This window comes from Drosophila navojoa, chromosome 2 (assembly GCF_054131105.1).
Source record: "Drosophila navojoa isolate 15081-1374.11 chromosome 2, UAZ_NAV_1.0, whole genome shotgun sequence".
Taxonomy (NCBI): Eukaryota; Metazoa; Arthropoda; class Insecta; order Diptera; family Drosophilidae; genus Drosophila; species Drosophila navojoa.
The window spans coordinates 17,287,421-17,307,403 of record NC_142890.1 but is presented as its reverse complement, the minus strand read 5'-3'; the positions used below and the strand labels follow the sequence as shown (position 1 = coordinate 17,307,403).

General features: G+C 41.8%; 5 protein-coding genes across 5 annotated transcripts; 2 read left to right on the top strand and 3 right to left on the bottom strand.

Moving 5' to 3' along the window:
• Positions 1-4,928: 4,928 nt before the first annotated feature.
• Positions 4,929-5,676, bottom strand: LOC108660094 (uncharacterized). Its single transcript, XM_018113366.3, has one exon. The coding sequence runs from the start codon at positions 5,628-5,630 to the stop codon at positions 5,085-5,087; it is 546 nt and encodes a 181-aa protein (XP_017968855.2). The 5' UTR covers positions 5,631-5,676; the 3' UTR covers positions 4,929-5,084.
• Positions 5,677-5,710: 34 nt separating this feature from the next.
• Positions 5,711-6,649, bottom strand: LOC149092202 (uncharacterized). Its single transcript, XM_089256072.1, has one exon. The coding sequence runs from the start codon at positions 6,578-6,580 to the stop codon at positions 5,735-5,737; it is 846 nt and encodes a 281-aa protein (XP_089112198.1). The 5' UTR covers positions 6,581-6,649; the 3' UTR covers positions 5,711-5,734.
• Positions 6,650-11,702: 5,053 nt separating this feature from the next.
• Positions 11,703-13,470, bottom strand: LOC108660092 (uncharacterized). The gene is made up of 4 exons (XM_018113364.3): positions 13,296-13,470; positions 12,637-13,234; positions 12,419-12,568; positions 11,703-12,360 (listed from the first exon to the last, which is right to left on the bottom strand). Exons 1-4 carry the CDS (start codon positions 13,360-13,362, stop codon positions 12,015-12,017), a joined length of 1,161 nt encoding a protein of 386 aa, XP_017968853.1. The 5' UTR covers positions 13,363-13,470; the 3' UTR covers positions 11,703-12,014.
• Positions 13,471-15,620: 2,150 nt separating this feature from the next.
• Positions 15,621-16,975, top strand: LOC108660093 (band 7 protein AGAP004871). The gene is made up of 5 exons (XM_018113365.3): positions 15,621-15,819; positions 15,888-16,038; positions 16,090-16,452; positions 16,506-16,671; positions 16,736-16,975. Exons 1-5 carry the CDS (start codon positions 15,735-15,737, stop codon positions 16,943-16,945), a joined length of 975 nt encoding a protein of 324 aa, XP_017968854.1. The 5' UTR covers positions 15,621-15,734; the 3' UTR covers positions 16,946-16,975.
• Positions 16,976-17,052: 77 nt separating this feature from the next.
• Positions 17,053-18,808, top strand: LOC108660148 (band 7 protein AGAP004871). Its single transcript, XM_018113445.3, has 5 exons — positions 17,053-17,467; positions 17,528-17,890; positions 17,943-18,108; positions 18,170-18,530; positions 18,602-18,808. The coding sequence occupies exons 1-5, from the start codon at positions 17,145-17,147 to the stop codon at positions 18,649-18,651; spliced, it is 1,263 nt and encodes a 420-aa protein (XP_017968934.2). The 5' UTR covers positions 17,053-17,144; the 3' UTR covers positions 18,652-18,808.
• Positions 18,809-19,983: the final 1,175 nt, after the last annotated feature.

Below are 19,983 nucleotides of genomic sequence, written 5' to 3'. Positions count from 1 at the left end.
TTTAATTAAACCATCTGCAAATCAAATTTGATTCAATCAAATAAATGCAACCGAAAAAAAAAATGGGAATCTCCGGCAATTTTTTTTTTATAGAGATATCACCAGCATATGTGCACGTCCCATGCGAGACAAAGGAAACTCTTTCGAGGCTAATCTCTGGGAGGGGACAGGCGTCAGCCAGCACGTATTAAACTAAGAAAAAATGTGGCAACATTGCCTGGCAAAGTTGTTGCACTTTTGTTTGAATTTCCTTGGCTTTTTCATGCTTCTGTGGCCGTCAAAGTTTTTTGGTCCCTGTGACATTTTAAAAGCGGCTTCCCGCACCCCAAACGCACGCAGCGCTTGAAAACTTTTATGCCACACACACACATACATATACACATTAAGATATCTATCTATAGGGGGACTGCAGCGTGTGTAAGTGCGTGTGTCAGCATATGTAAGTGTGTTCTTAGAGCACCGCAGGGCAAACTCGTGTCTCGTCTGCCTTCCTGTCTGCCCGTCTGTCTGCCCGTCTGTCGTCTGTCTGTCTGCCTATACAAGTTTGAGCCGTTTGACTGGCTAATTTGCTGTGAAAGCTCGCTCGCACATAATGAAAACGATGCTCCGCTCGGTTATTTGCTTCTAATTGGGGCTAAAGTTCGAAACAAAAGCCGCCTAATTGCCATAACAAATATTAATTAATTTACCATAAATAATAGTTGCAAAAGCAAGCCTAAATTATTAAATTCGATTTTGAATAAAAAGTCCAAATTGCTCTTATATAAAGCAGCTTAAATATGGAATACAACTAAAATAAAACAAAATAAATTTCTGTTTTTCTTTCAATTTGTATAAGAAACAAACAAAATTTAATTTCGTTGCTGCATAAATTCAACAAAGTTGAATTTTATCAATTGAATGCAATCGACAGCGTTAATAGGCACAAAGAAAACTGTAAATCAAAGTGAGATCACAAGACAATGAAGTATGTTGATTGCATTGGTCAACAAATTATATACAAATAAAATACAATATAAAAACTTGAGAATATTTTATATGCATAGACGCACAATTCGAGTTGTTTGTAAATATATTTATATCAATTTATTTAATAAACAAATTCATGTTGCGGAAATCTAACATATTCTAGTGCAACCTGAATAGACTTTTCAAGCATCAAAATCGATGCTGCGCCGCAGAGGTTTCAATCCATGTGTGAAGTGTGACTGAGATATATGAATCGAACATGCTTGGAGCTTGGAGCATTGAGCGAGATGGTGCATGCAATGAAATTGAAATTCAATGAAATCAACATCCATCACGAGGAAGATGTTGATAATGCCGATGATGATGTTGATGACGATGATGATGATGATGATGATGATGATGATGATGCCCCTTAAGAGTTAAGCAGGATGCGATTCGACGCGATTTGCATGACGCTGACAAATTTGGTTGAATCGATGGTGGGAAATGCGTGGAAAAAATCATGAAGAGCGTGTATTGAATAATTTATGACCGAGTTTATTCCCGCACTGGACTGGGGCAAAATATTATGTGTTTACACGCAATCATTGCACTGCCAGACTGTTAATGTTGCAGGTGTATTTACATACATATATACAGTTTGTTTTTTTTTTGTTGTGGAGCCAATCGCAAGTGGTGTGGCATTGCGTGCTAAATAAGATATGACACGGGAAATGGGTAACGGATGCTGATTTGCGTAGGCATAAATAAAATGCGAACTGCTATAAATTGTGTGGACAACCAGAAGGCTGTGCAGACAACATGGATTATTAATATTTTCCATGCCGCTTTTCAGCTTGCTCGGCTTTTATTTTACTTTCTTCTTTTTTTTTATTTATTTTTTTGTTTGCCAGCTTTGTTTGAGCTCTTGAAATGTGAGCTGCCCCAGCAGCAGCGGCAGCAGCAGCAGCAGGCACAATGACCAGAGCTCCAAGCATAAGAAATAAATCAGCTTTGAGTATAAAAATGCACGTCAACATGCTGCAGAGCTCCTCCTCTGGGCTGGCAATCAGGCTGGCTGGGGCAGCTGGGAGCCTGGATTTCAGGGCAATTTGAAAGGACGGACAAACATTGCCTGGCCATGTTAGCTTAATGAGTGCTGGCCACAAAATCAACGAGTCAGTCCTAGGAAAGCAGGAAAAAAAAGTTGAACCATATATGTGTGTGCCACTCCCACTCCCTCACTCCCACACACTGAGCTACTAGTTTCCTTATTGTTTGTAGAACTTTCCTGGCCAACTAATATCGAAATTTTAAATACTGCTCATGAGCCGTAAGGTTAAACAAGCACAAGCTGCGATAGCCATTCAATTTACAGGCACTTGACATACCATAAAATATGCATATGCAGGTTATTGATAGGCACAAAGCGAACAACTCATTAGCTGTCAGCGCAAGTCAACAGAAACTGCCGTGCTTTAATTAAATGCATATTAATTAAAACTTATTTCGAGCGCATTCTGTCAATTTCGTGACAGCCTTGTTGACACTTAAATCATGTTCAATATGAATTTAATAACTTGTTCAATTAATAAAAGTCTAATAAAAGCACAGCGTGAAACACCAACCTGTGCTTGACATGGATTCTACAAATTAAAATATTTTAATATTTATTTTTATTGCAAAGGGAAAATTTGAGCTTTTGAGCAGCGAATCGAAAACTTAAAATGATAAATTAATTTGAAGAATAAGGTGAAATATAATCACGAAAGATAACTCCCATATTAATCTCTATCTATTTCTCTGTCTCTCCCTCTTTCTTCTGATCTCTGGTAAAATCCTCGTTAAAGTTGATCCGTTAGCGAACGAATTAAGTTTAATAAACAAACGCGTTTGCGGTGGCGTATACGTGATTTATTGTGACATTCTTATTGTCATAATCCGAATGGCTTTTGTTAATAAAGCTTCACTTATATGCCATATGGATATTGACATTTAAAGTAAAATCAATTTGTCAATTACATGAAATGTTTTCTTTTTTTTTATTGCTACTTATATTTTTTATTTGCTGCACAAACTGAAGCGTAGTATATGTTAAACTTTTAATTCCATTTGGGCATGAAACCAACAAATAAATCAAAGTCACGCTGTGACCCGGTCTCTGTCTGAGTCCGGGATATGGGTCTGCAATTGCGGCAGCTGCACTGTCCAATGAATTAAAAGTATAAACAAACAAGCCACGCACACACCCAGCCCTCTGTATGTTTGTTCACATATATATGTACATTTGTGTGCGCGTGTGTGTGTGTGGGAATATAGGGAAAGTTTTCAATTTCGCTACAGTTGCGACTGTGATTTAAGTGTCGAGCTGGCTGGCTGGGACGCCGCGGCCACCGAAATAAATTCGCCAAATAAAACAAATACAAAGCGAGGGAAATATGAGAGCTGTCGAATGCAATCGACTGCGCAATACTCTCTTTAGAGTGCCAATAGCGTTCGATCGGATCAAAAATGCTTTCTGGCCTGATTGATTGACGGTGGCCCCAGGAAAAGTGAGGCAATTTAGATATTTTTCCGAAAATGGGGCGAGATAGACGAAAGTCAATAGTGGAGTCATTGAAATAGGCAGCTCTCCCAGTAAATAAGTCGCAGTCAAGAGAAGAGTGGCTTAGCCTATAAGGAAAGAGCATGAAAAGTTAGTGTATATTGTGAGGCTATTGTACAGTCGCCCATCATTTAATCATAAGCATAAATATGAAAAGCATTTACACAAATTGTTCGCTAGCATTTTATTTGAATGCACAATTAATCGAATTCAATTGATTTTTATTTATGTGCCACAATTTAGTTTCGACCCTTCCGCTGCATTTGTGCAAAATGCTTGGCTCTGGGCTTAGATGCGGATTTATAGGCCGTTGCACGAGCGAATGCTGACGGCGCGCCTGAATGGGGATATTTCTTCTACCTCTTTTGGTTTTTTCTCTTCAGAATGAATATATGGCTCGTGTGTATATATTTATCATCAGCCACATTTACTATGGGCTTGAAATGCTAAATATGTGCAAACTAGCATAGTAATCAATGTATATATAAACCTAAGACAGTCGAGTCTCGATATAGAAAACAGCGATAAATTGTTCTTTCTTTCTTTTCCTTTGAAAGAAACTCGTTCTCAATATTTCTTTGTCAATCGAAAAAGAAGCTGATGCGCTTGATATTTTGAATCGTGGAAGCTCTACTGTATATTATTTAACATGTACATATATGAAAAAACCGACCATACAAAAATCTAGTTTAATAACATGCCGTATGAGATAAGTAACGAAAATCCCTAAAACCTAACCAATAACGGCAATAACACATTCTGTATGGAGGCCAATGAGTAGCTCAGTTATATTATTGTATTGAAATTAAATTATTTATTATTATTATTATTGTACTGAAATAATGTAATTTTATAAATTTCTTTACTTTTGTCATATTTTCTAAATACTCCGAAATACGGAAGACTTTGCATAGAGTTACCTATATTATGGTGCTCTAATACAAAATTGTATTGCCTACTTTCAAGGGCCCAAGGAGAGGCTTGTTTATCATTATCAATATCATATTGTAAGCAAATATCTTAATGGTATATATTTGCTTACAATATGATGTTGATAATGATATATAATGATATATAATGATATACAAACTTTCTCTTAAATATCAGATATATATTTTGTATACTTAAAACTTGAATAGATATGTACGCACATTGAACTTTAAGCCAGAAATCCGCCAGTTGGAGCCATTGTGCTTGACAGGGGCGTTATTTATATGCGCTGGCGCTCTGCTCCTGAATTGCGCCTGTTTGTTTGTTGTTTGCTGGCCCGCAAAAATAAAAACAAACCGAGTTCAAAAAAATATAAAATAAAAAACAAAAAAAAAACGGTGCGGAACACATTTCATAAATCTTGGCCGCGATTGAGCACAACTCGTTCTTCCTTTTTTCTGCTTTGCTTTAATTGTCGTTATTTTTGGCTGCGCTTCTTGGGTTCGGTTGGGTTTTCGGAGTCAAGTTTTGGTCACGCGTGCCCTGTGATGTGTCGCTGCTGTCAATGGTCAAGGGTGAGCGCAATGCGGCTGCTGAAGAATTATCGCCTGGTGGCCCTGCAGGCGCCACGTGGCACAACGAGTCTGTTGTGCCGATAGGGCCCAAAGCGGGTCTTCGGATGGCAGGGGTTGCCAAACGAGATGAAAGATCGGGGCGTCTGCCTGCTCGCCCTGAAGCCAGCCCCTTGATACTCGCAGTCCCCGCAATCGGGCCGCGCAATGCGACTCAGCGTGCTGTTCAGCAGCCAGACCATGGCGCCAATGATGCCCAGCGCAGCGCACAAGACGAATATGACGACGACCAAGCGCCAGCTGGAGTCCATGTTCTCCAGGTCGAAGCGCAGCTCCGGCTTCAGGCTGGCGGCTGCGGCGATCTCGCGCTCGATCAGCTGCTTCAGCGTATGGCACTCGGAGGCGGACATTGGGTGCGGCACCTGGTAGACTGCCACCGGCTGCTCACTGAGCCACCATTCGTCCCAGAACTCCAGCTGACCGTCCGCCAGCAGGCGATTGCAGTGGGCGTACACCTCGCTGATCCACTGCTGGCACTCCGGGCTGTTGATATTGTCCTTGCAAATCGGATTCATCTCGTTTTATTCAGTGAGTATGTAGGTATCTGACATGTCAGCAATATAAATATATACAAACACATACATGTATGGGATTACGGCCCGGCCTACTAGAAGCACAGCTAGACCTGATTGTCGTACTGCTTGCCGCGTCGCAGCCAGCTCGTCCAGCGCATTTTCCTGCGTCCCTGATTCGTAGCTAGGGGCTCATAGGTTGTGGGCATTCGGGAAATGGAGTCATAGCACCTGTTCGCCTCGCTCTGTATGTCCATGGTGATGGAGGTTTCGTCCTCGTCCGGCGTGTCTCTCTCCGACTGCTCGCTGCTTGTGCTGGGTATTTCCTCATCGGTGGAGTTCCCCTTGCTGTCCTCCGTTCGACAGCCACTCGACTCGAGGTCGCTTGTTTCCTCCGATGTGTTGACCTGCAGCTCATAGTTGGGCTCCACACTCTTCGCTGGCTTCCGGCCAAATCTCTTCGCCGAGAAGCTATCCCAGAACCGCGTGGGCACATACAGCGCCTTGCTGTCCATGCAGCCGACCATCCTGCTCGACGCGTTGCACTTGTCGCGCATCTGCTGCATAAGGTCATCCACCGAGGCCTGGCCGCCCGACTGCCTGTCGTCGGCGCAGTCGTCGGGGCATGGCGGCGGCTTCTTGAGCACGAAGGCCTTGGCCAGCAGCCAAATGATCAGGCTCATGAAAAAGGTCAGCAGGAAGAAGATCAGCACGTAGCTCATCGAGTTCAGGCCCGGGGTGTGGGCGAAAAGGCTAGCCTGTAGATCCCGCTTCAGTCGCTGGCATTCCTCCATTGTGATGAGCCTGTGGCCGGCGCTGGCGGAGCGGATGTTGATGTGATGCCCATCCTGGCCGTGCTTCCAGTCGGGGCATCGCGTGCATATCTCGCGTTGCCAGTGATCGCAGGCGGCGCTAAACGGACGTGTTTTACAAACTGTATTCAAGCGCCGCATGGTCTGAGCCTATGTTTGTTTTCTATTCTGATAAATATTTCAATGCATAATGAAATGAATGTCCACTTTGAAGCTGTGTTTGCAAAGTATATTTGTTTATTTTTATTTTACTGAATATAAATTTTATGAAAATTTTTGGGGTATGATGAATATAAGTTTTATGGTGCAAAGCTGGCAAATGTGGAAACACTCAAATGTTCATAAATTGTATTTTTACGCTTCGAAACACTTAGCGCACACATATGTATGACTGTATGTGTATGGGTGTGTGTGTGCTCACAGAAATAAACAAAAGTTAGCCCAACGTTATCTGGGCGAGGTCGTTGCCAATGCTCACTGGCGGGCTGTGAGCGGATGTTATGGAATTTGAGCATTGTAAATAATATTTTGAGATGCGGAAAAGTTTCTAATGTGTTAATGAATTCAAGGAATTATCATGTTCGCTTTACTTATTTATTTAGCAAAGAATTTCATTAGGATTAAACAGAATTTTTGTGCAAATCTATATAAACTGATTAGATTTTATTTATTATTATTTTTATTTTATTTTTTTATTTTTATTAAAAATGTTTTTAGTATAAAAATAAACAAATTCTTAATGATACAAATTTAAGTATTACTTTAAAAAATAATATCAATTATTTTTGTTTATTATTTTTTTTAACAAAAAATATTCTTATTGAGAATAGTTTAAATATTACTTTAAAAATATATTTTATGACACGACATGAAAGAAAATTAATTTTAAAATAAAATCTATTATATCTTTCGCATCAGACAATTAATAAATTAATTAAAATAATTAAAACAATTTTATTTTATGTATAATTTAATATTAATAAATATTTTGTTCTTCTTTAATGTATAACAAATGTATTCCGATCAATGTAAGACCCAATTGGAGTGCTGAATCGCTTAGGGTATATGGCAGTTAATCACTTTGAGCACACTTAGTATTTGTTTGCTCCGCACGCAGTTGTGTGGTGGCAAGTGCGAAACTACTTCAACTAAAGATGCAACTTAATTTGCGGCAAGTGTTGATGGTTACAAGCAACCAAATGGCAGGAAGCGGGTATTTTTCTTTGCCGACGGAGTCGCGACACTTCGACGTGCCGAGAGCTTGACATGGAAAAATGGAATTTGGCGCTTTCGCAAAGTTCCCAATTTTCGCATTTTCGTATTTTCGTTTATTTGGTTGTTGTTGTTGTTCTTGTTGTTGTTTTTCTTACTTGGTAACAAGGTCGCATTTGACACGCAGTCAGCTCCGCTGATGACTGACAGCCCACCAGTCTGAGGCGGCCTGAAGCGGAGGCCTGGGCAGCTGATGATAATACCTGTAAACGTGACGATGACTTGCCAGATAGCATTGAAATATATTGCCCAGCTGCGATGCCACGATGCCACGTGCTAACTCCCTGGCTGCCACGCAGCAAGGCCGAGGAGGAGCAGCAGCAGCAGGAGACGGGCATCAGCCGCAAGGACACATCGGCAATTATAATTAGATGTGGGCGCTTTGAGCTCAATTAAAAAGCACGTGGCTCAACGAGCAGCGTACATGCCCCAAAAATTGGGTTAAAACGTGCCGCAGGCCCAGCAATGTGGCCAGAAATTGTTTCTGTTTCAATTTGCGCGCTGCAGTTTTGGCCACGCGGCGGATGCATGACATTTTGCCCATATTGAAATTTATGCTTCCGACTCGAATTCGAGCACAGTTATACAACTTTTGGGGCGCCAAAAGCCTACACAATTTCATGGTAAAAATGTTCGACGGAACTTTCATATCCGCGCCAGTCGCTCTGCGGCCCGGGGCCTGCGGTCGCCCGGCCTACTCCCAGAAAACCCAATATTGACCACCATATATAGCCGTTGGCAATGCGGCGGGAAATTGGTTTATTTTATACCCATTGAATGTAATTCGGTGGGCCGGCTAATGGGTGGCTCGGTCGCTTGATCGCTCGCCGGCTGTCGACAGCATTTGGCAATTCCAAATTAACATTCAATGCGATTTGTTTAGAATTCCAATTAAAGCATTTTATTGCTCATTTTCAACGGCTGCTGCGCTGTACTACAAATTTCAGCGTAGACAAATATGTATATGCATAACTGTATGTATGTATATGTGTATATTTTGTGGATTAGGTTGCAGCGCAACACCTTCAGGGCTTCACATGGCGAGAAATGGAATGGAGCATATTAAAAATTACATCTGCTCATTAGTTAGCTACAAATATTAAAGAAGCGAGGACAGACAGTCAGGATCTTCGAATGCAAAAGTGAATTGGATTGAAATGGATTGTTTTCAAGGAAAAGTAATCTCTGCGAACTGATAGCCACGATAAAGTGGAACAGAAGCAAATCAAATAAAAAAACATTATATCCAGATTCCCCATTTTCAATTGGTTCAGGGTATAAAAAGTGGCACAGATGGGCAACTGACAGATTTCGGCATGCAGCTTGGAACAAAATGGAATGGAACATAATTAATTTATTTTAACGCCTTAGCACTGGTTAGTGATTCTTTAAGTGAAACAGTTGTACAACTAATTAACAACATTGAAGGTGGAAACGAAGTGGAATGGAACATAAAAAAACTTCCCATAAGTCAAAATAAACGAGTATTGTAAAATTAAACGTCTTTGAATTGAATGACAATACAAAAGTGTGATAAGTAATATAAGGGAATAATAATTATATATATCAGACAACTAATAATAAAGCCACTAGACTATATAAAATTAATGCATAATTGGAAGAGCCAAGTTTAATTGCAATTTAGAAAGTGAGGCGACAATCAAAGCAGAAAATTATTATCTTTGGCTTGGTCAAGCAACCGCAGTGGTGCCAGTTATTTATGTGTAAATTGAGCAATTTCATGTGAACTGCTCAATCGAGCTGGAGTAGATGCCATTCATGGCTGGCAGTGCTACCTGTTGTTGCTGCACGACTTCGACTCTGGTCGAAGGCAGCCAGCAGCAATGCATTTGCAAACGGGAATAGCCTGCGTGCGTGTGGCTCGATTGGTAAGCCCAGAGTCAGAGTGCAGTGCGCGCTATGGGCATGGTCTGAGCTGCATTCGTGTTGAGTTCACTTGCGCTGGCCAGTGCAAGAGGAATGCCGAGAGGAAGACTGTGGAGAGAGTGCGAGGCATAGATGAAGTGAAAGACTTCAATGGGAAGCGTCAGCCTCGACTCTTGAAATTAAAAACAAAAATTACGAAAATTCGGCCAAACGAGTTCGCCAGTGTCTGTTGCAATTCCAGCTGCACTCATGAGTATATGTGTGTGTGTCTGTGAGTGTGAATGGTTGTACATGAGAGTGCCATAAATTGTGCCACATACTCTGCTCGACTGCTACACGCTCTCGTGCACTCGTGCTGCAACTGAAATCCGCCTGCTTTCAATTCATAAATTTCTATGCGTGTTTCCATGCACGACAACACTTTGCCCAACAGGCTCGAAAAACCAAAGCACTATTTGGCCAAGAGTGATATGTGATTAATAGCAAATACCCATTTACCACATAAACATTGCCAATTTTCAGAAACTAAAATTGCAGCTATGAGCTTTTGTTCAATGAGTGAATTTTGCAATATTCTTGTTAATTAATATTATTCAAAATTTCACGGGAAATACTATGGTAATTCCGAAACTTTGATTGGAAGTTTGATTTCCATTTGATTTCTGATTTGCAACTAGAATTTTTCCTATTAATACGAATAATCTAAATGATTTCATGAGTTCCCTTTTCACATCCCTTCATAATCTTTAATATGGCATCTTTATGATTATGATCCAGGACTTATTTAAAATTGAAGATGTTCTACCTCTAGTTCAACCTTTTTCAAACCTTTAATGCACGCAAGTTTCGCTTCAATAAATACCAAACTTAAGAACTTTACGGCCAGGCTGGCTGTCTGAAAATACTTCATTCAAGATATTATGCGCTTTATATGAAGTAAATTAAGCAGAAAGTATAGTCAGCCAGCTGCCCGAGTTCGCTGAGCTGCTGATGTCTGCTGCAGTCCCTGTGCTCGGGCGAGTTGCTTATCTGATTCCACCCCTGACTGAGGTATTGTTAATGCCAACACATTTGCGCATATTTTTCCAGCTTGGCAAATTTACGCATCCAGCAGCACGGGCGAGTGGGCGGGACGTGTCTTACTATTCACGCCCAGTCACGGCATCTTTTCCGCTCCGGCACTTTGCGAGTGCGCGCAAATCCATTTGAAGCGAGGGATTTTCATCCTTCAGGTTGCGCTTGACGTGGTTCCATGTAGCTTTTCGAGCAGCGTTGCCAGACCGTTTCCGACTGCAGCGTGTTTACGCCGGCCCAGGACTTATCGGAGTTGTCCGGATTTATGTGTAGAGCTGAATGTGCTGATTACAATGGCCTTGTTCAGGCCGTGTCCACTCACTGCCTTCGCCTAAGCAACGCAGATTAAAGCCGTCGCCTATTCAGCCTTAATTTATTGCGACACATAGGAAGGGAAATAGTCGGCATATGGAATGCGGCGGACGGTCAATGGCATAGAAAATGCGACGGCCCCAAATGGAGAACAGCTGCACTTGAATCGAGAATGTCGTGAACTTTCAAATTTGGCAACTGATGGCCATCATTTAATTGAATAGAAACTTTTACAGGCCGCAAGTACCGCAAGGCTATTGACTTTCCTTTACTCGATATATGTCTGTATGTGTGCATGTGTATGTATGTAAATGGAGTCGATGTCAATACAGCTGCGAGAATTTCCATGGCGCGACTTTTCGCATTGCACGAAAAAGGGAAATTTAATGAAATTTCAAATGCCATTCGCTTTCTATCTCAAGCTGTCAAGCTTTTGTCTGCACGCCAGTCTCTCTCTGTGTTTGTACATGTACATATATACGTTAAAGTGTGTGTGTGTGTGTGTGCTTGCGTGTCCTGGTCTGTCTGCTGAATGTCCTTTGTGCTCCAGTGACAGCTGCTCATTTCACGCTTGGTAATTTCAATGAATTTTTGCCAGCGCCATTCGAGCCGCATCTCCATCTTATTTGTTCGACGCCTGCATTAATTAAATTTTTTTCTTACTTCATATAAATGCATAGAAATAGAGTCAATATTAATTTTTATATATAACGCCGTGTTAATATTCATAGATTTCCATTTATATACTTGAATTCCCTAGAGCCTAAGTTCATTATCTCACTCAAGTTGAATTAACTTTCTTGAGCTCTTTAATTTTCCAAATCATAGAATTAAAGCCTATGGATGAACTATTTTCCATTTTCTCTCTTTTCAGCTGAGCTTTGCTACAATTGCACTAATAGTTCTGCTCGGGCGACTTTTGTAAAGGGAAATGTTCGTAATTCTGTCTCTGATAATTACAGAATTCCATTTCTAATTGTCAATTTAGCTACTCAGTGACAGACTGAAACAGGTTTAAGCTCGTCTTCCTCTACTTCTTTACATTCTCAGCAGAAGCAGATGGCTTTTTCGGACGTTTGGTATTTTTCCTGAGACTCTTGCGCCATGCGCGCCAATACTTTTGAATTTTGCGAGCAGCCCGATTCATCATATACTTGAGGATCATCTGTTGCTTCTTACGCTCCTCTTCCTTCTCTCGCTTGACCACGACCTCATTGTAGATGCGCTGCTCTCGGCGATAGAGCACCTTATACTCGTCGAGCTTCTTCTTCGCCTCATTCAGCTTGTCCGTCAGCTCCAGATTCTCAACAAATTTCTCAATCATCATTGCATCGTACTTCTTAATAATGCTCTGCAGTTGTATTTCGTATTTGTTCCTTTGAAGAAAGTCGTTAATACATAAATTCATTTTAAATAAATATCGCTTTGAGTTACTTTTCCTCTCGAGCTTCCTTTTCAGCTTTCTTGCTTTCCTTTGTTAGTTTGGCATCTTCGTATCTCACTTTCTCCAGCTCGTCGGCCAGTTCGATTTGCTTGTCCCGGCTGGCCTTGGCGTTGGCTCGCATAGCTCGACGTGAGACCTCACTGCGTGAAAATGAAATATAGAAATATGTCATCAAATCTATATGTATATATAATATATGATATCCTACAGTTCACGCTCGATTTTCTCGTCGTCCCGCAATTTTTTCAGTCTCCTCTCCTCCATAAACTTTGCCACGTATTGCTCCTTGGCGAGCGCCCTAGCATTTTCATCGATGCTGTGTTTTTCAATCACATGCTGAAATTTTTGTATTTCATCCCAGAGTTTCTGCTTCTCCTTCAGTACCATGTGCAGGTGACGCTCGTGCGCTATCTGCTCGTAAGCATCCCGCTTCAAATGGGTCTCGGCCACCTTGAGCAGCTTAGCGAAGGTGACCAATAGAGCGCTCTCCCGCTTGGACATGTCGTTCATCAGTTTAGGGAACAGAGTGTAGATCTGCATGTTCCGCTGAAAGTAGTCAATGATTTTGATCATGCCGTGATCCATCAGTGGCTGTCGCCGCTCCCTCAAGATGATATCGCGTCGTCGCAGGAAGTCCTCGATCAGCTTTATTGCCGGCTCGTATTGAGTGCCGGTCAGCACATTCTTAACCATGGCGCGATCCTGAATCAGCTTTGGCAATATCAATGAGATCTTGACGCGCTCGAACGCTTCTCTCATACTTGCCATCACGAGTTCAATGAGTGTGGGCCGCAGCGACGAGAAATCTGGGTGCCGCTCAATTAGTTTTGATGTCGACTGACATGGAACGTCTGAGTATCTACACACCTATCTGGGCCATACGAATGGCCTCGCGGCAAGCCGCATGTTCCTCGTCTTTTTTTTGCCTATTCATTACTAATTTTTTTTTATTTTTTAGTTTTTTTTTCTATTTAATTCTGAAATTTGAAACCTTTACTGTGTATGTGTGCAGTGTTGACGTGTACATGTGTGTTAAGAGAAATTGTGCGTAATGTAATTTTCAACAGATTGCTTAGTTTGCCAATATAATTTAACTGCAGCCGTCACAGAGAATAAGAGAATATTCAAGTGAGCGTCCTCTAGCCGCGATTGCTCGACTAGGCGAAGCTCTGATACTCTATTCTAGCCTATTGGACATTGATGAAGCCTATTGATAATAAATCCATTGAAAATTAATATGAGATTGAATAGTTAGAAATTGAGTTTGACTATGCAAGATAACTATAGAATTATTATATATATATAATTAAAATATAAATAACACATATATTATTTAGTAGCGTAATGAGTTCTCCCTGTCTCTCTATTTGTCTCTCTCTCTCCGTCTCTTTCTACCCCTCTCTCTGTCCCTCTCTCTGTTCTCTCTCTCTCTCTCTCTCTCTCTCTCTCTCTCTCTCTCTCTCACTCTCTGTGTGTATCACCCTCTCTATATCTCCGTCTGCAACAACCTCTTTCTGGCACCGAGCTCAACATTGAGCGAGACTAAGTGTATGAGTGGAGGTAGCCCTATATAAAGGGCAGCAGCTGCAGCATTTCTTCAGTCAACCTAGGCCTGGTGGGGGTCACTCGTGTAGTGCAGTAAAGTGAAGTGAAGTGTGTGTAAGACGTTCAGCTGAGCATTAATCACTTGGAGGACTGTGTATTTATACTCTTATATGTAGTTAGATTTATTTATATTAATAAATATTTAAATTACTAAATATTTATATTATTAAATATTTTAATTAATAAATATTTAAATTAATAATTATTTATATTACTAAATATTTATTTTACTAACAAGTTGTGAGGGCCTTCAAATATTCAATAAAAAAAAAAAAAGAACGTGCTCAGTTTTTCTAACTCTCTCAATTAAGATATTTTTACATTTAATCGCTTCGATTTCTGCGTATTCCCACACATAAAGCTGTGTTAAAAACTGCACAAATGACGCTAATTCACTGCTACTAATTGCTGCTGCAATCCCTTTTGTCTCTCATATGTATAGAGGAAGCTTAAGCTGCTTAGGTTCAGCATGCAGCCAATGCTTTGTGCATTCATGTAGTTATATTCTATTAAAAATGCTGACAATGACGGATTCGTTTAGTCCGATGTGACATTCATTTGGCCAGAGTTCATGGAATTACTTCATACGCTGCGGTCAGTTTTTCCCAGTGGACTAATAACTTTATGCCTCCATCAGAGGGCGCTCCCCATTTGAGTCGAAAACATAATAGAGTCATTTTCTGTGTGCTCGGCGAGAGACAATTGGCTGAATGGCAGGGTGGGTGGATGGCTGGCTGGCTGGTTGTCTGCCTGGTGCTGACCATATGGCGCTGCATTTGCAATCGGATGAGGACGAGCAAATCACATAAATTACTTTATGATGGGATCGCATGAATCTGGCAGCGGGTGAAACTGAATGGAGCACAGGAAAACTTTTCGCTTGGCACATGTGGTCACGGAGTGAAAAAGTTAGTAGCTGCCACTGCCGCACAATGCATTATAAGGAAGCAACAAAAGTCATTCCGAAGTTATTATGCCCCACACCACCTTCGCTCACGCCAGTTCACCCGCTGGCCTTTGTCTTCTGCTATTTGCAAGAAAAAACAAAAAAAAAAGGTAAAGAAAAATAAAAGAAAATAATGTGGGCGAGAAAACAAAAGTTTTAAGTTTTTCGACTGCCAACTTTTTGGCAACTTTCAGTGACAAACTTATTTTTTCTGACCCGCACTGGCAATTCGGACCATAGCACATACAGCTCTATAATGCGTTCATACCCTATAACGAACTACTATGAAAAAATTTTACATTTTCAGAGCCAAAAACAAGAAAAAAAGGATTTCTTATCCGCTCTAATTTAATATACAGAATTGATTAACACTCAATATAGACTTTCTGCAGAACATCCTAAATTCGGTTTCCCTTAATTCACGCATTCCTCTTTGTTTTCCTAAAGTTTGGCATTCTGTGAAATTGTCCAAAATGCAACTGCATATAAATTTAAAAGTTTTCATATAGTTTTTCCCAAAATATTATGCAAACTTGCAGGCGCAGGCATAGGCATAGAAATCGCAGACAAACCTAATCTAACTTCAAAGAAAAACTGAAGAAGATTAATGGAATTAGACTGCTCTGTTATATAAAATGTTTACACGCAATGCTTCAAATAATTCATTTAACCGAGAACCCCTCGCTCCATTGAGCATACACAAATACAAATACGAAATTGATAGTATTCTAGTGGATATTGAAAAATTGCTAGTTATGGGCGATAAGAAAATCGATTCCGAAACAAATCTCGAAGGTTCAGCGGAGCCCCGCAGAACAGGAAGAAAGTATATTCAACCAAGTAATTCTTCCACTCTTAAGGTAATCAAATATTCGCCTTAATTAACTGAATAACTTATTTCCCGATAGATGAGCACAGAAAAAATACCACATTTGAGAAAATCGCAATACTTCTGTCCTGGTTCGTCGTTCTCCTCATTTTTCCCCTGAGCATATTTTTTTGCTTTACAACAATCCCCGAATTCAAGCGAGCCATTTTCTTTCGCCTCGGGCGGGTCAGGTAAGACTGTGAGACCTCAGGCATTCTCTTGTCTGACCCTCTCCCGTTTAGAAAGGGCGCCGCAGGGCCGGGTCTGGTCTGGTATTTGCCCTGCATCGATTCCTACGCACTTGTGGACCTGCGCACCAGAGTGGAGGTCATTCCCACTCAGGAGATGATCACCCGGGACTCGGTCACCATCAGCGTCGATGCGGTGCTCTTCTACTATATCACTGGCTCGCTGCACGCCACAATTCAGATCTCAAACGTGCACGAGTCAACGCTCTTCATAGCGCAGACAACGCTGCGTAATGTCGTGGGCGGCAAAACACTTCACGAGCTGTTGACCTCCAGGGAATCACTGTCCCACGAAATTGGCATTGCGGTCGACCGAGCCACCGAGAAGTGGGGAGTGAGAATCGAGCGAGTCGCACTGTAAGTTTCACAAGCTCATTGTCTTTTCGTACGGCGCTCACGTCCATGCTCAGCAAGGACATCAATCTACCGGAAATACTTCATCGAACCATGGCCGCCGAGGCCGAGGCAATGCGGGAAGCCCGTGCCAAGATCATCTCTGCGGAGGGAGAGGTGCTGGCCTCGCAAGCCTTGAAGGAGGCCTCCGACGTGATGGCTAAAAATAAAATCACTTTGCAGGTGAGTGCAACAGTCAATGAATTGAATATTCAGCGCTTTCATAGCTCTGCTTGAACTGTTGCAGCTGCGGCATTTGCAAATATTGACTTCGATTGCCCACGAGCGCATGGTCACCATTTACTATCCCTTCCCACTGGAGATATTGACGCCATTCGAGACGCGTAAAAAGGGCGGATGTGTCAGTACTGACTCACTGATGCCGATCCTTAAGCCCAGAACTGAAATTAAATCGGCAATGGCCGCAACTGCAAGTAATCAAACTGACGAGGAGTGAAAGCTCTGGGTAGCTGAATTTTCCATAGTTTCTGCTGCAGTCTTTATATGGGAATGTAGCTGACTATCCCTGTTTTTAATTCAATAAAACTTGAATAAACATATTTGTACAAACCTTTTAAGAGCAACACATTTTTGAATCAATAGCTCTAGGAATTGTTAGGCATCAAGTACTTCTGTAAATATGCCGTTCGTAATTGATGCAGAAAGCAAAATTTGTTGTAATGGCTATTCAAGGCAGTTCACGCAACCAAATCGACGTAGGTAATGCTGCAAAGGAAATCAGAGAACAAGAGTCCAAGGGCGAATCTGAAGAGACCTACAAAGACACATCCAGAATATTTTTTCCGATAACCGCGAGCCTGAGGCTCCAAGAACGCAGAGGCGGCACAGCATTCGAGAAAATTGCCATATTCTTCACTTGGCTCGTCGTTGTGCTCACCTTTCCGCTAAGCCTATACTTTTGTTTTATTACCATACCCGAGTATCAGCGAGCTGTCATCTTTCGGCTAGGACGGGTACGGTAAGGGATTCAGAATGCAAATATTCTTTATTCTATTTGGTTTGACTCGCTCTTGTTTAGAAGAGGCGCAGCAGGGCCGGGTCTTGTCTGGTATTTGCCTTGCATCGATTCCTATGAAATCGTGGACCTGCGTTCCCGAGTCGTCGTCATTCCCACTCAGGATATTATCACCAAAGACGCGCTCACGCTGACTGTCGATGCAGTGCTCTTCTACTATGTCATTGGCTCATTGAAGTCCACAATGAAGGTCGATGACGTGCACGAAGCTACCGTCCTCCTGGCACAGACAATGGTACGTAGCGTCTTGGGTACCAAGAAACTTCACGAAATTCTGACCTCCAGAGAATCGTTGTCGCAAGAGATTCGCATTAGCTGCGAACGATCTACTGCCAGCTGGGGTGTGAAAATCGAACGAGTTGCACTGTAAGTTTACGCAATCACAGTCGCATCTCAGGAGCCTCACGTTCATTTTCAGTAAGGACATCAGTCTGCCGGAAATGTTTCATCGAGCGATGGCCAGCGAGGCTGAGGCAATTAGGGAAGCTCGTGCCAAGATCATATCTGCCGAAGGAGAGCACAGCGCATCCAAGGCGCTGAAGGAGGCATCCGATGTGATGTCTAAGAATAAAATAGCTCTGCAGGCGAGTCTCATCTAAGTCGTATGAATAATCAACACGAATTATGGACTCTGTTCTTCTGCAGTTGCGGCACTTGCAGATCCTAACATCAATTTCCCATGAGCGCAAGCTGAAAATTTACTACCCATTTCCAATAAATATGCTAACCGGTCTAACAGACTCCGAGGCTGACACTGCCGCTGCGCCTAAGAATGATAGGCCCCAGGAGGAGAATCACCCACTGAAACAATCTGTGATATCGATGGTCACGAACATCTTGGAGCCATTTATAAGAAACCCCACGGAGATATTGGAGGGTGAATCGTTTCTAGGCACAGCTGATGCAAGTCGGTCCATAAATGAGGACTATCAAAGCCCTCCCGATTCTCAAAGACAAATATCAAATCCCGATGAGCTGCCACTGTCTGCCAGTCCCCAACCAGATGGTATATACTGTACTGATTGATATACGTATGACGCCTCAACTAACAAATCTTTTTCCCTCTGCCCCCCAAAGAAAACGACAATACTAAAGGAACTCAAACGGACCCGAAGACTCACAAGTAATATGGATTGTATTCGTGAGCTACATATTATGAGAAATTCATTTTAATTTTGTGCTCGCCAAGCCAGACCCGAGATCAAATTAACTGCTTCTATTTTATTCCCCTGTAAAACCAACAAATATTTTAAGTTGTCTTAAATTTTAAAGTAAGCGTGGATATTTCTCTGTGTCAGTACAACTATTATTATAATAATGGAGACTTTATATGTTATATATAATACAAATATTGATTTAAATTCATTCTATTGAATCTTTCTTTAATTCGTTCTAATTCAAACTGCAAACTGGAATCAAATACATCTGCAGGACAATGCATTAATCTCTGAAAGTAAAGTTTCTCACGCGAAGAGCCATAAGGAACGTCATTTTCACATTATTATGTGAGCAATCGTATTTTTCTAATCTGATTTTCACAATTCCCGAATGGCGGTTGCAACAAAGTGTTGCCGCATCGTCTGCGTTAATGTGCTTCGCATGTGTTGGTGCGCAGTAAATTAGCGAGGAGAGTTAATCCTAACGTGCCAGTCAATGGAAAAGAAAACGCCGAGGAATACAACCAACGAAAATTTCAAAAAGGATACTATACACAGTTAAAGAGACTGATATGTGTTCAAGTTTAAGTAATAAAGATAAGAAGTTGATTGAATTTATATATATTATTTATATTCATATGACTAACTTTAGTTTAAAGTCTGTTTGGAAAATAAATATTGCATTGCTACAATACTTTCAGTACGTCTCAAATGTTTATTTTTTGTCGGGTGCTCATCGCGAAGTTAGCTGCTCTTAATACTCATATGCATTAGTAGCTTTGTGTGTGTGTATTTGTGCGTGTGTCTGTGTGTTTGGTGCGTGCTTCTCAGTTCGTGCGTGTTCGAGGACAGGTGGAGCAACACACAGACAACACACACACTCACACACTCACGCACGCTTCGCCTTTGCACGTACGTGTTTGTGCAGCTGCTTTGAGCTTGTCGCCCCACACACGCATCCGCATCCGCATCCGCATCGCCCAACACCCAACACCAACCGCCGCCGTCAACCCAACAGCAAATGGCGCCGGCGCTGCTGCTAGCCGTGGCAGCCAGCGATGCATATTCAAATTTGATTTATGCAAATGGCAAATGCAGCAAGTGGCAACTGGCAACTGGCAACTGGCAACTGGCAACTGGCAACTGGCAACTGGCAACTGGCAACTGGCGAGCAGCGTGTGGGCAGCAGCGCTCTCTAAACCAATGTTTGCGCATTTGTTATTGCCCGCCCCCAAACCCTTGCCAGGCATAAGTGGCCAACTAGTCGCATGTAAGCCATCTTTCATATGTTACTCATCTGCA